This window comes from Zootermopsis nevadensis, unplaced genomic scaffold (assembly GCF_977971745.1).
Source record: "Zootermopsis nevadensis isolate Lab colony 2312 unplaced genomic scaffold, Znev_1.0 Znev_ptg000022l, whole genome shotgun sequence".
NCBI classification, from domain to species: Eukaryota; Metazoa; Arthropoda; class Insecta; order Blattodea; family Termopsidae; genus Zootermopsis; species Zootermopsis nevadensis.
In genome coordinates, this window is record NW_028259154.1 from 16,219,794 (window position 1) to 16,235,677 (window position 15,884).

General features: G+C 34.5%; 2 protein-coding genes across 7 annotated transcripts in view; both read right to left on the reverse strand.

Annotated features, from left to right (window-relative positions):
- LOC110833889 (tectonin beta-propeller repeat-containing protein 2) overlaps nucleotides 1-15,884 on the reverse strand; it is a 38,239-nt gene that overhangs the window by 14,738 nt on the left and 7,617 nt on the right. For all 5 annotated transcript variants that reach the window (XM_022072451.2, XM_022072450.2, XM_022072449.2 and 2 more), the window contains exons 7-11: nucleotides 15,086-15,392; nucleotides 4,691-4,974; nucleotides 1,896-3,674; nucleotides 874-1,060; nucleotides 287-444 (exon numbers count right to left, since the gene is read on the reverse strand). In XM_022072451.2, coding sequence (XP_021928143.2) covers nucleotides 287-444; nucleotides 874-1,060; nucleotides 1,896-3,674; nucleotides 4,691-4,974; nucleotides 15,086-15,392 — 2,715 coding nt within the window. The remainder of the gene's footprint in view (nucleotides 1-286; nucleotides 445-873; nucleotides 1,061-1,895; nucleotides 3,675-4,690; nucleotides 4,975-15,085; nucleotides 15,393-15,884) is intronic.
- On the reverse strand, nucleotides 7,395-15,221 carry LOC147873036 (uncharacterized). Of its 2 annotated transcripts, none has more exons than XM_087353522.1 (2): nucleotides 15,082-15,221; nucleotides 7,395-8,859 (listed from the first exon to the last, which is right to left on the reverse strand). In XM_087353522.1, the coding sequence occupies exon 2, from the start codon at nucleotides 8,837-8,839 to the stop codon at nucleotides 7,646-7,648; it is 1,194 nt and encodes a 397-aa protein (XP_087209648.1). In that variant the 5' UTR covers nucleotides 8,840-8,859; nucleotides 15,082-15,221; the 3' UTR covers nucleotides 7,395-7,645. The 2 variants fall into 2 exon arrangements, with proteins under 2 accessions (XP_087209648.1, XP_087209649.1); XM_087353523.1 differs by lacking the exon at nucleotides 15,082-15,221 and adding an exon at nucleotides 9,710-9,854.

Sequence of the window (15,884 nt, forward strand, 5' to 3'; positions counted from 1 at the left end):
TTGGATTATGCAAGTCATCCCACCCCTATAAATTTCATTTCATGCAGCCCCATCACTGTCAAAGATAGTATGTCTATATTATCTGAATTGACTGTAGGCCTATTAAGCTTTTAAATACCTGCGGTCAGAATACTGGCCAATGTATGTGAAGTTTATAGATGTATATGGCTGGTTAACTGGCCACAAGCTTCGGCATTCCTTACTATAACTCGGTCTAGTTGAGTTGTACACTGGCAATTTAAAAGGGTACAGTACATGTTAATGTAAACAAGAGACAGTTACATACATGAAGATTTCGTGCAGCAGGGCGAGAGGAAAATATATCGCCTGCTGTGGAAAGCAGCCAAAGCTGACCTCTGCCTTCAAATATTCCTTCTGCACAAATTTCTTGCCACTTCAGAGATGTCCTATAAGGTTCGAACTGCACTTCACTCCACTGATGACCTATTTATACAACACAAATATATAAACTGTAATTATAAAAACAATGACACAATTCAGTAACAAGAAAGGAGAAGTGAACTCTAATTTGGAGAACACACATTTTCAAAACATGTTTTTGTAATTCCGCATTCCTCATTAGTTTTGATGCTCACTTTTGCACATAAAATTAATTACAGATGGAAAAAAACAGAGAAAGACTTTATCAGAGAATGACCTACTCTGGTAGAAGCATCAATGGAAGATACCAATGATCTCTATGAAAAGTATGTAAATGCACATTGCTATTTATGTCTACATTTGCATTTACATGACAAAGGTCTTTGATTATAACTTACAATAACATGACACACTTAAATAAAATTATAGGATTTTAAAAACAAGCTTACACTACACTTCTAAACACTGTTAACTTATAAAAAGTTGTCTGACCTGTGAATTCTGACTTATTCATGTGTATACAAGCTGCAGTTTTGTTTGCTATCCACACTGTTTCCTCTCCAGCAGCAATCATAATGGAAGCTTGTTGACGAATGCAGAAGTTTTCTGGGAGTTTAAGTTTCTTTTGTATTTGCTGCAAGGATGTTTTTTGTTTGAAAATGTAATCACTGATCAGCACCTATAAAAGGGGCATGCATGTCACACACAGCCAAGTGAGCCACAAATCTGAGCATACATCATTACAAGTTGTAAAACAATGTTTCTTGTTTCTCAAAAGAAGTAAAAGTAAAGCTGTCCCACTATACACCACGCAAGCACTTGGGGGGAAAGGAGGTATATAATTTTATAATTACATAATTTTAAAATTTCATTCAGCCTTTAATGGGTTTATATGTCAATCAGGGAGTCCTATCACATATAAAAAAGTATGACGACCATCAACCATAATGATCAAATCAAAAGTACAAAATTCCTAATCAGATGAACGCACAGCCTTTGATATAAAGTTCAAAGAAACAAACAAACAAACAACTCAAGAGTTTCAGTAGTCAGTGTTTGGTGTTTATGTTGATTCGTAAATAAACAATTTAAAAAAATAAAAGAAAACATGATTTTGAATACATCATATCTCTTGGTACAAACCCTCTAGTCACATAAATCCTACTGTTTCAGATTCCTCACACAAACTACTGTAGAATTTTCATTTAATGTTTACATATCAGAGATAAGTCCCTACAATTTAAGTGTTGGTTTAATTTACTGTCCAAACCCAATTACTATTAGGATGATCAAATAAGAGGATGAGAGAGACATGTCTTACAACATGCATGGGATTGATGAGAAATGTATATAAAATTTGTCAGAAGGGAAGAGACTATTTGGGAGATTTAAGTATAGATAAGATGATAATATTAAAGTGGGTATCAAAAATAGGGTGTGGACTGAACTCATCTGGCTCAGGATAGTAACCAATGGTAATCAAAAGCATATTTCAACAACCAACTAAAACTAACCTGCCACCACTGAGGATTAGGCTCAGTGAAATTGCATGAGAAGTAGATGGAATTCTTCTGATCCACCACCCATGCTGTATTATGACAGCCCAGTGCTATATCTGTTACAGCAACACATGGAACAATGACCTTTTCCCATATTCTCCCTTCTGGTACTACATGAGAAACCTCAGACCTATAGAGGACTTCTCCTGTGCATGTGAGGACAATGACAGAATTTCGGAAACAACAAATGCGGGCCACAGGCTCGTTGCAAAACACCAACCTAGCTATGCTGGAAGGATGCTCAAAACTCAGCTGTTTATGAACATATACAGAACCTTTTGATATGAACCATGCAATGTTGTCAGCAACAGAAATCCACTGAACATTCTTTTCCAGTTCTTTCCACCTTCTACCAAATGGTCCTTTTTTTGAAGGGCATTCCAAACCATAGGCAGTACATTTATGCAACTTCCATACTAAGGATCCATTTGGAGAAATGGCTACTTGTTTTGCTTTATAATCCACTTTCTGCCACTTTAAACTTAAACCACTCAATGCGCTGTAATACACCACATTTTTTGAATCAACACAGCAAACATAATATTTACACATGGATAAATTCACAATGGTGTCTGGAACTTTGTACTGCATCCACTGGTCAGCTCTCTCCACTGCTTCATACAACTTGATGTCACAACTGGATTCTGCTTTGGGGTCAGATGAACTACATATCTCAAGTGACGTATGATTGCTGGGAGGAGCACTACTACCAGAGGGAGGTCCATAACTCAGAATACTATTGAATGAGGCAAGTTTCTCATCTTGAGAATCTGCAATGCTATCACTGTGCTGTGAAACTGAATCATCATCTTTTGACACACTCTGGTTTCCCAAGTCATTTGATTCTTGGTCACCATCTTTAACTTCACAAGTTAATTCTTCAGACAAAACACAACTATGTAATTCCATGTAATCTAGTTTTGTCTCTTCGGTTATCATTTCTTTCCCATTTATTTTATTTGTATCACAGGTATGTTTGCCATTTAAAACTTCAATCTCACAATCTCCATCACACAAACTGTCCAGCTTAAGAACCTTTGCAAGAATTCTTTCTTTACTGGCAACATCCCGCTCAATTGAAGCAGGGCTTCGGAGATCTGGTTGTATTTCTGGTGGCACTGAACACTCCACACCTAAACAAAGACCACCAGGTCTCCTATCTTTACTTGACTTTTGTGAAACACTGGCATCAACCAAAGTAGAAGAATCATCAACTGTCTTGTCATTCTCACTGCAACTTTCTACAGGAAGCACTGCCACTTCACTGCTAATGCAATCACCTAGTCTCACCAATGTCTCTTCAGAGGAAGACCTTCTGTCCAACTCCACATTATTCAAGCCCTCACTTGGTCTTGTTGATACACTCCAGTCACTGCTCATATCTAATCTGTCACTGCTCCAAGGATCTTCACCATCTGACATTGAGCGAACACTATTGGTGCTCATGGTATCTGAACCTGACTCAGTTCCAGAGAGAAACATTTTTTTCTGTTTTGTTTTAGTTCTCTTTTTCCTCTGCTTTGGTTTAAAAAGGACATCTTCATATTGTTGTTCACCAATCCTATTAAGAATTTCTGTTCGTAAATTGTCAGAAGACAGGACAGAGCTGCTTCTACTTCCTGTGCTACTTTGCTGGGATAGGTTATAAACCCCCTCTAGCTCTTTGTTGCCATCAGGTGCAGCATTTGCACAATCCACGCCAGGACTGATTACATTTTCGACATTCAAGTCAATCTGTAATAAAAAAAAAAGACATGATATTATTTCTTACAACATTTAACTGTTCTGATAAATATTTAAGAAACCCAAAGTGAAGGTTAACCAGGATCTGTATTCCATATAGAAGATATGGAACACAAAAGAGGTGATCTGATATTTTGAACCTCTCACTTACAAATAATTTAATAGCATAACGGTACAAACATATATGTGTTCTATGTAAGTTTAATTTTAAACCTTCAGTTAGAATTTAAACATTTAAGAATATTATGTAAATAACACTATTTCTGTTCTAATACTGAAACACACTATTCCACAGTAACAGAAATCTGTGACAATTATTGCTTTATAAAGGCCTAGGATATTTATTTTTATCCATTTATGTACTTATTTATTTCTTAATTTACTTATATAATCACTCATTAATTAATTAATTAATTTGATTCATATTTTCCTTCAGTTATTAGGAACTATGTGGAGTACATGCTGTGTATAACACAACTCAATAAATTATATAGATTTAATCATTCATCCACACATTTACTTATTCATTACAAATTAAGAACTGTATAATACATAACCCTAATTCAATGAAATTACATTTATTTAGGAGCTAATATCAACGTGCACAACATATCTAAAAATTCAATTTATTGTGCTACATAAATATGGTTCACAGAAAGACTGAAGACATTTATGTGCAGCAATTCTATCTTTGCACTAATGCATGAAGTATCTTACATACTGACAGACTAAATGTAGGTGGCAATTTGTAAGGCACATTCCTACATATAATTGCAAGGAAATGTTAAAACACTTGATAAATATTCTACATCTTTAATAGCATACCTAGTCACACAAAATGCACAATTCATTATATTGTTAATATTTTCATACAGTCTACATTAAACACCTGAAGACTTTTTCCATAAAAGTGGCCCCCCAAAAATATAAAAAGGTGCAACATTCTTGAAGCTTTGGTGCAAGAGTACCTCACTTCATTTATTGAAAAATACTATCTACACACATACCAAATCCTCAGGTGGTATTGTTATCACAGGGGGCAGCTCTGTAGCCTCATCTGCTGCCATCACTGGGTTCCATGCCTCAAATCCGGACTTGCTGTTTGTGCCTTCATATTCAGACCCAGGACTACCGAATACACTGATTCTTGTACTTATTTTAGGTATTGGAATGGCAGAAACGACTGCACTGTCTTTTAGCTTTGATGTAAGATCCATAATGGATGAAGCTACAGAGATATCTGACAATGAAACTGGCAAGATATTCTCTGTTCGATAATCAAATTTTGTTCCTGGAACAGAAATAAATAATTAATGGTAGTCCCCCATTAGGAACAGCTAATAATATGATACAACATATTCCCTAAGCTAGTCTTTCTCAATGGATTTTTATGTGTGAAACACTAAAATACAGTTCAATCTCTCACACCACAAACACTTGTATATTATTACAAAGATGTATGGATCTGTCTACATTCATAAACTATGTTCGTGTTATTCTCCATACTTTATTACATATTCAGTAATAAGTATTATTGTGTATAGAAAACTTTAAGATTACCATTTCAAGAACAAGTAATATATGACAAGTAACAGGTAAACAAAATATGAAGATTAAAATGTCTACTCTGAGAAAGAGCAACATATAAAAAAAAATTCTAAAATAAGGTGAGGCAACAAGTTATATGGCTGTGCCATTCCTTAACATGCAACAGAAAAACAGCCTCTAAGCACTAGCCAATCAGATCTTGGCCAAGCTAGCAGAACCTGCATTGCTGATTCTATGAATTCACAGGCAGCACATCACACATCCTGTAGTCTTTTCTCATCAGGGTCTCAAACTATTTCCTTCTGTGTGCATCCAACAATCTCCACCTTCCTTCACAATGCCAAGTGAGGTATTACTGTTGTGATTAATACCTCTTATTACTGACCTTCCTGCCTCTGCTCATCTCAGCAGTGGTGAAGTCCATTTCTGAGGTGGAGGTATCTATGAGATAGACTCTGCTAATCTCAAGCTTAGGAAGTGATGAAGATGATGATAGCCAGCAGAAGAGATATATAGCTAAATATTGGCCCCACATCATAGTGGAGGCTTGTTATTCCTGAAGTTAGCATTCATGGTAAAATCTGCAGTGTCTGACACATCCCAAATACAAGTGCTATGGCACAGAAGTCTAGCGTTCTATTCCTACACCACCAAGTCACCATCTACATGAAATGTTTGAGGATGAGTGTATATTGTTTGTAGAGCAGAACAAGTCATTTTTGGTAATACGACTCACACAGATTACACAAAGCATAATAAATACAGAATTTTCTTTGGAGGTTTTCCATTTCCTGAATAAAAAGTATGATATTTCTTTCTGTCTTCAGGAATATGTAAAGGGTACTACTCTGTGGGGTCTTTAAAGAGATCCGAAACAGGTTTTATACACAAGGAACTGTAAACCTCATCAAGAAAAGTAACCACATACTGTAGCATGAAACAAAAGGGTATAAAGAGGTGTAAAAAAACAAATAGCAATATTTACTGAAACATCTGCTTACACTTTTGACTCGGAAAGATAAGTGACCAAACGCAAACAACTTCCAAACTCACAAGTGGCATAGTGAGACATGAAAATTAAGATTCCTTTTCCATATACTTGTATATCAAAATTCTAAAATATATAACATTTCTATGGGTACTAAAGTTCTAAAATAGCTTGTGGAAAAACACAAAAAAAATCTTTGTCGGGATTGAGATTGAAACTGAATACTTGCTAAACACAAGTCCAAAGTGTTACTGCTCCATTAACCTGCTCAGTATCAGAGTCTAGTGCTAAGGTGTAGAATGTGGCGTTTTACCTCCACACCATCATAATCCAAATAATATGTAGACCTAAGAAAAATTAAGAGAATGGTTAGGAGTCATAAGAGGAATTTTGTGATTTATAAAGTCTGTTATTTTGTTAGGGTAGTGAAACAGTATATGAAGGTTTGCACATGTAACTATGATAGGAGAGATAAGATAATGGGTAATGAGAGGAGACAAGGAGGGAACTAGCTCAGGATTGTCAGAGGGCAGCCTTTACTATTAGCAATGTTAAACCTTCATGTTTTGCTAACAGAAGCAGAGTAAGTATTAATACACTGACATACTTTGATGGCTGCAGTACATCCACCCACTGGTGGGTGTCATATACCATCAGTGAAGTCAAAATACTTTACTGACAACAGATATTATAAACATATATGAAAGTTCTGTATTAATTTTGAGGTATTTATTTTGAAAACTTTAAATTAGTTCATAAATATACTGATAGGTTAAAACAAAGTATGATTTTCTAAAATTTCACTGGAAATATGAAATGTGCAGAATATAAATTCATAGCAAGTTAAAATGTTATGTCGATTCATCATCTACTTCATTTCATCACATCACAAAACATATTCATATGTGAAACTTAATAATATACATACAATCTGTATGTGTCTAGATTCATTCATCCATCTGGACTCAAACAGTTTGATAAAATACAAATGCATAATTTTCAGCGAGAGAAGCAAATTTGGTATTAAAATGTTTTTTATTCTCTTATGTATGTTATCAGTTTTGTGTTTTTGAAGTTATATAAATATGTGAAAAAACAACTTTATGTTGCTTTGTGTATCATATAAAAGACGAACACAAACTCAGCTCTCAATATGCGAATTAAAATATTTACGATATTTTGCAAATCACAATTTATTCTATGTAATACATAAATACAAATTCCAAAGTAATCAACAATGATACAATTATCCTAAATTCTATTAAATGTATCAATAACTTGTCACTGTCATAAATAAGTTAAGAATCTAAATTCATGAAGTTTAAAGGACAGGTGCTGGACATGCAATATTATGAAATAAACCATCATTTAAATACAAAATGTTTATTTGTTTTGGTGGCCTATAATTATGACAATGTTAATAGTCTTACTGAATTTCCTTGAGGGTCAGTAAAGCTTTGTTCAGTAACTCTTGTTGTTTGACAGTTTGTTTCTCAAGAAGAACTTCTAGGTTTTGTATCCTTGCTTCTGCTCTCCTTGTTCTTGCCTTTTCTTTTCTCCTCTCATTTTCATACAGCCTCATGATCAATGACATCATAGCTTCTCCTGCAGTTGGAATTGGACGTGCTGGTTGGTTTGGTTTTGGAGAAACAATAACTGTCGGCAGACTTCGAGTACTTACATTACTTTTCCTTGGAGCTGGTGATGGTTTATCTGTACCTTCAGGAAGGTCTGATGAAGAGGAATTTATGTTTACCAAGATTCTAGACTTTTTGGAAACTGAATAATAAGAAGACTGTTTTTGATCTCCAATGAAAATTTCTTCTGGATATAAATTATCCATAAAACGTTTTGTAACTGAATTATTTGTTAAGTCTTCTGAAGCATTAGGGTAAACTGTAATACATTCCTCACTATCAAAATGACCAATAGACACCCCAGACTCATGTATGAATTTTGAATCAACAGAATACTTAGACCCTTCTGGATAAACTAGGATGACTTCTTCATCACTTGACAGTTTTGCCACTGACTGAGAGGCATAGTCATAATTTGATAAGGAAGAATTACATGTAAAGTTTTCTGGGAGTATTTTAAAAGCTTCACTACCATCATCTTCGTAACTATCAGATGACATTGGCATATCAGACGATGATAAATAAGAAGAATCAACTGTATGATGACTACGTTTTGGTGAAGATGGTGACCGAACATCCACATAATCTAAACTCTCATCACCTTGTTTGCTTTTAATTTTTGATGTAACATGAGAATTCATCAATTGTTCTCCTTCTCCAACACCAATATTCAAGAAGGCTTGTTTTCTTTGGTTTAATATTTCTTCCAAATTATCATAATATGAAGGATAATGTGCTTTCATATTAAAAGTTCTTGTCCTGACAAAATGATGATAATTCCTAATAGTCTTGATCCACTTATGTCGACATTTGTCTCCTCCACCTTCTCCCATGTCAAAGCCAATCCTTTTCATCTCAGCTGCAACATGATCCCAAACTGTCTTCTTAGGAACCATTTTGTCTGCTAGCATAGACTGAATTTCAGGGCTACCAACAACATGAACAAGCACTTCTGTTGTACTACAAGCAGCATCCAAGTTCATACCAACAGCCAAGTGGTCCTCTGCAAAAGAAGACATATCACATTTCACATATGAAATCAAATATACAAAAATAACGTAAGGAAGTTATTTAGTTTTCCAAGTCATATTAACATCATTCCTGCAGCAACTGTTGTAGTGATGAGCAATTGTATTGCACTGGGGCCCCAAGTCTGGAAGTACCGTATTTGTCCTCATACAATGTATACTTCTTTCCCTTTACATACCTCCCAAAAACTGAAACAAATTTAAAGTAATGTCACTATCAGTGGTATTTTCTAGTAAAATACTAAGAGAAGTGAATGTGTGAAAGTAATACATAGCCATTATTTCAAAAGGTATTTGAATGAAAGAAAGCATAATTATATTCAGACAAATATGGTATTTATACAATAAATTTACACTCAAACCCAAAAAACCAACAGCTCAGCTCTTATGGAAGGACAGTGTACAACATCAGTATACCTTAGACCAGTGGTATTCAACATGGGGTACGCGTACCCCCGGGGGAACGCGAAGACATCTTACAGGGTAAGTGAAATTTAAAAAAAATATATATTATTTTATGATAAACACTGAATAATTAGTAATGTAATTTATTTAATTTATTATAGATGTAGATTATATACTATGTATAACTTGAATTATACACCAACAACTTTAGGGGTACAAAGTTAAAGAGAAATTATATCTGGGGGTATGTGAACAAAAAAGGTTGAATACCACTGCCTTAGACTACAGCTTCCAAAGCGATTGTAAGAGGCCTATGTCAAGTCACACATTCATGTGCAATTTAAGGATTTACATTTTGTGCAGATATAAGGAGTTGTAGCACATTAACTTGCATTTTGGAGGCACCTGGTTTGAACCTACATCAGGTTATGACTGTCTTGGCCACGGTTTCTTGTGGTTCTTCTCAGTCTCTCCAGGCAAATGCTGGGTCAATATCTTCAAACAGGTCATGACTGCCTCCTTCCAAAACACTGTCTATCTGCCATTCATGATCACCTTATTGTCTAAGTTGATGCTATATAATTCTGCAGTTGAAACAATTTAATTAAGAAAAAAAAGCAGATACATGAAAAAGTACAGAGCATTACTTCACAGGTAACAGAGCAAATTGGTTGTACCTGAAAAACGTTTTATGATGCATGATAAATGGAACCGTAGAGCAAACCTTAAAGGTTTCCAATGAGGGTGGGAACATATGTGTTTATTATACGGTAGGATTGTTTCCATCATTTAAGTGTTTGTAAATAAAACCACGACATATAAGTTGCTTATATTTCTGTTTTTATGTGACTGCACAAAATCCTACTCTGAAGGTCTTCCTGGTCACGTTAATCACAAAAGTCTCAAACTGCATCATTCAAAGCAGAGGTTAGTTTGATCAGCAACCCAATGGAGTAAGGTTTTGTATTCTCACTGGATAAAGTCCAACAGAATAGTTATGTATAAACAGATGTAGAGCTTCAGATTCTGGACTTTACTCTTACACAAATTGAAGCAATCATAACACATAAATTTAACATTCAATTACGAGATTCATGTTGTAACTATGTTTCTTGATTTATCTAATCATGCCTCATCAACTGTATGTGTTATGAAGTGTGTGATGACAGAATAAATATGAATGATAAACTGTGAAGGATATGGAAGGAAATAATTGTCATTTTATTATACTATCCCAGTATACTTTTGTGAAGACTGGGAAAAACCATGACATCTCTACAACAATAGCTGGACTCAGGGCCAAACAATCAACCCAGAACCTCCTGAATAATAAGCAAGGTAGATAATAACTGTACAATGACTTTCAAAATACAGAGTGCATAAAGCATAAAAACATACTTCTTGTGATACAACTTAAGAACATCCAAGGTTTAATGGTGATCCACAGATTCTGATACTAGAATATTACAAACTAGATTAATAATAACCAAAATTTTAATGCTGGAATTTGTTGCTCAAGTTTTTAAACACTTTGAAATATGAAAATCAGATAAATTATATTTTAGAATACCTCCAAGAAAACAAATTTCTTTCAATTATCAATGAAAGCCTACTATAGGTGCTAAGGAAAATAGAGTTTATTATGGTTCTATAAAACCTATAAATTACATGAGCAGACAACTAAGGCAAGTGATCACGGCCTAAAAATACAAATGAAAAAGAGTTCCTTATCCTTCACATATACAACTGTCATCAATTACATGGCACATGTAAATAGGAAAATTACCACAAGTATAACTATTTTACAATACAGATATTACACATGGCAAACGTGTGGAAGGTGAACATGGGATATGTACAGTTGCAGTTTACCGAGAATAAACAGAGTGGCAAAGAGTGGTACCTTGAACAAATACTTTAAAAATAAGTATAAGAAAATAGTGACTGCATGACAGAAACAAGAGAGGAAAGTTGTTCTCAAATGGAGTACGCATATTTTCCAAATGCATTCACTGTTATTTTGCATACCTCACAGGCAATAATGCTCATTTACTGCAGATACAAACCAAATGTTGCAGAACTAATGACACTACACACTGCATAATGAGATCTGTATTTTGCGTCATGTATCAATTCTTGTATGATGAGCCATTTTTAAGAATAATGAAATGTTAGGTTTGAACTTCATATAACATAGGGTTTACACAGTACAGATACAAACTGAAATTAAATGTGCCTGGCAATTTACTTTTGGTGTACACAAAATACAAAATTTCACTGAAGTGCAAGTAGTTCTGAACATGAAACATACAGAAAGACTTAACTTCCCCAGTATTTTTTCATTTCACAAACTTCAAAATGGCTGTACCATCACAATGAGAGAAGTAATGTGATACTGTGGACTGCTGCCACACACCCATGATTAACATACAGATTTTGCCTGACCTGATATGTTGACAAACACGGCAAACCACAAATCAAAAATTCTGAAAGCATAAAATTTTATGTAATTGCTAAAAGCATCATTTCTAATGGTGACAGCACAATGTGAGAGACAGTGAATTCACTGTTCAGCATACAGCTACTTTCTTTCCATTACATTTTTTTTACTGCACAAGTCTCAATGGTCCATTTTTCTCCGCCACTCATTTGTGAAACATTTAATGACTATTTCACAATACAACACATCATAGCTTAATGACACTTGATGCTGCTGTTATGCACTTTATGAGAGCTTTCCAGAAGATAATACAAATGTTTCAATGTTTTGCCTTTTCTATAATTAACAGGCTTTTCAAATCTATCCAAACAGAGAGTTAAGAGATCAAAAGACATATTATTTCAGTCAATGTATCATAAATTTACAAATACAATGGTGCAGCGTCATTTTTCAAAAATTGATAGTTACTTAGTTGATCAAGACATTCCCCACTTTTATAGAGCATGAAGCTTCATTACCATGGTCACAATGACATATCAAAAGCTAGTTAAATCCAGTACACACCCTTACAGGCCTTTTCTTTACAATCCATTTTAATATCAGCCCCTCATTTACATCTTGGGCTCTCAAAGTGGTCTCATAACCTGATGTTTTACAATGACAATTTTGTACACATTTCTAGTCTTCTGTGCATGCTACATGTTCTGCCCAAGGTCAACCTAATGCTATTTGGTAAATAGTACAAAATGTGAAGCTCCTGTTACTTCCTCTCCCTTAGGTTCTACTCTTCTCTCCCAGAAGACCCTCAACCCTCTTTACAATCCTACCACAGTTTTTCTGCCTATATAATTGCAAGTTGCAATGTTTCCGTACTTGGCTTTCTCTTCCTGCTTTAGGTAAAATATTCATTATATAGACATATCTCATATTCTTGTCATGTTCAATATTAGTTGCAGATTAATATAAAGCTTAGATCCTTTTGAGTATTAAACTTGTATGTATTCACCAGGCCAGCAGCACAAAAAGTTTAGGATTCAAAGAATTCTATATTTTATCCCAGCTGTCACCATAAATATTGAAAACAACAGTAAAATTGAAAAAAATGTCAGTTTAATGACCAATCACTTTAAAATAAGTATAGAACTAACTCATGCAATATTTTGTATATTAAATATATATCTTAATTAAGTAATGAACTAATTTCATGGAGCAGTCCTTGAGAAGCAGTCACTCAGCTAATCAAGATATTCCCTTTCACGGAACCCAAAGGTTCATTATGACATTCACAACTGCAAATCCCAGATCCAATGTTAGTGTTTTATGGTGAAGGGTGTTAGCCTCCCACCCAAGTTCCAAGCTCCTTTTGCCCATCTGTGAATGTTTATTCAGAGTATTTACAGCTACTTTCCATATCTAGTGGCAATCATCCCCAACCACAACCCAAAGATATGCCATGTAACAGTGACAAGGCAGTCACTTAATTGATGACAATGTCAAACATACTTTTGTGTAATTTCCAACTTCTTGCTTTAGCACTTGTTAACTATCACACAATCAAAATAATTTTATTAAATTGCTGGGGTTGTAAATTTATGTGATGTGAAACCATAAGAATCAAACATACTCACCCACTAAATCTGTAAGGAGTTATGTGTAATACTTCTTTCTTCTTATTGAAGCCTGCTGAGATGTCAATGTGTCTGACACTCACTACATAATTAGTACAAACTATGATGTCAATAAAATCAACGAGAAGTTAGATCACCAAGTCCGGAGCTTCAATTATTTATCTTCATGCAAATTCAGTGTAAATTAAGCCCATGCAGTCCATTACACCATCTAATGTAATGTCAGAAATAAATACAACATTCTACACTATAACTTCAAAATATATTATGACACAATGAAGGTTACAGAATCTATTCAGTGTCTCAATAAAGAATAAAGAAACAGAAGTTGTTGCTCACGTATCATAAATAAGAACCTATACCCTATTTTAAAATGGCCTTTTCATCTTCTCAAACATAAGAAAAACAAGGTAAAAGCATTTGTATAACATATTTTAATTTACTCCCCATGACAGCATAATAACAGCCAGCAGACATGATCTGCAGTGTAACAATGATACTGTACCACAGCAGGGATCTGGCATTTGCCACATTCCCAAAGTTCTGTGTCAGAGGTAACGTATAGGGAAAACATGTAAAAATCTGCATAGGATCTCACTGACACTGGTACAGAAACAGTGCCATCTAATACAAATATAAAGCTCTTTCCACAAAAACTATGCTTAGCTGATTCTGTCTCTTAAAACTTGTTTGTGCAGTGTCAGAATAGGCAGATCCATACATTATGTATTAAACTCTGCAAAACCAGAATATAACTTAGCATTCAAAAAACTGGCATTGGCAGTTTGCAGTAATATACATAACATAATTAGGAAAGTAAGAGTATTTACAAGAGAGAAAGTAAAAACAGACATGCTGAAAGGAAGGGGCCATCTCATATTTCATACAACCTACAAACTATGAAATTTCACAACAGGAAAACTATAAACCTTTGCTGCAATAAGTCTACAAACAGAATAATGTTTGGGCCCCAGTGATACACAACATTTAACTAAATGCAAATTGTTGCATATTATTTCAAAAATTCATAGAAATGCCTGGGATCAGCAACAAAAACTGCAACTTAATGCACAATGATTTTTTAAACTTTTATTGGCAAAGAATATTCATTTTATCAACTAAACACTTCAGATACCATGGGAATTTAGTGGTTCCATTATAAAAAATAAAGTGATTTCATGAAAATGATGGCAAACCACAGAAGGATTGGTGGCATCTAAGCTATAGTACATGAGAAATTACTTGTACAGAGTGGTTCTGATCTGGATAACAGTGATAATAAACTAGAGTTGGCAATAATAGTATTAGACACAATGCTTTAGTTAATAGCAAAGCACTGCCTATTTACAAACTATGTGGTTTGAAGAGAAATTAGGTTATGTTTGACTAATAATAACAAACAGTTAAATGTTCAATGTAAACAGTACCAAATGTTCCCTGGACATTTATCTACATTCCAATCTTCAAATCATTTAGATATGTTAATAAGTTTAGGAATTACAAATTTTTTTATAAGCTGTTTTACTTAGAAAATTTTAACAATTATTCCTTGAGGGCTAGATACTTGTCCAGCACAGACCATAGTTTGGGGATGACTCTTAACTTGTTGATTGAATTATAGTGTATAATCTGATCATGTAATAAATGTGAATCAAAGTTATGTAGTCTTTAATCATAAGAAAGAAAATTATCACTTTACTAATGCATAAATGTAGGTGACTTACCAACCTTGTACTAATGAAGCTGTATTCTCTGGTGTGTATGCCACTCTAACGAGACTTCTTCCCTCTTCCAAGATAAATATTTCATCTTTGTTAACGGCTATGTCCTGCACTCCCCGTAGATCTGCTACAGTAGCTACCACAGTAATAGCTGCTGGGTTTAAAACATACACCACATCACTGCTGTAGGTCACTAAGAGATTTTCTCGGAATACCAGAAGAGGGCCAAACTGGTGATCACCACGAGACTGCCTAACATGAGAAGGAGCAGGATTGATGAGTGGTGTGTGTGTATGTTCCTTCATCACAGCATCCTGTTTGGAGACAGAAAAGGACAATAATAAATCATTGTTATGTTCTATGAATCCAAATATTTCAGTAAAGGGGACTGAGATGCGTACCTAGTAAATTCTAGCAGGGTATACGATGTCCTGTTTTAACAAGGATTTCTATCAGTTTTGTTTTGTTTTGTTTCTATAATTACCAATGCTTTACCAATTGCATATGCTACATAGCATCCTATAGGAAAACAACATATTCTGTAAACACACACATAAAAATGCTTTCTTGACTGTGCAGCAACGCAAGTCTCAATAAGCAACAACAGCTATACTGGTAAAGAATGTGCCAAACCAGGGCATTATGACAGCAATATATAAAGAAGAAAGAAACAAGGTGGTATGATATCAATACTTAGAGAGACTGAAAAAAACAAGGACCCCGTCAGAACATCCAGTAATGGTCAAGATTTCAATAAAAAATAAACACATTACCATGGAACTAAACCTTCTTGCTACAGTTCTAAT

Excerpts from the sequence above, each read along its gene's own strand:
- LOC147873036 (XM_087353522.1), bottom strand. The coding sequence starts at position 8,839 with ATGAACTTGGATGCTGCTTGTAGTACAACAGAAGTGCTTGTTCATGTT.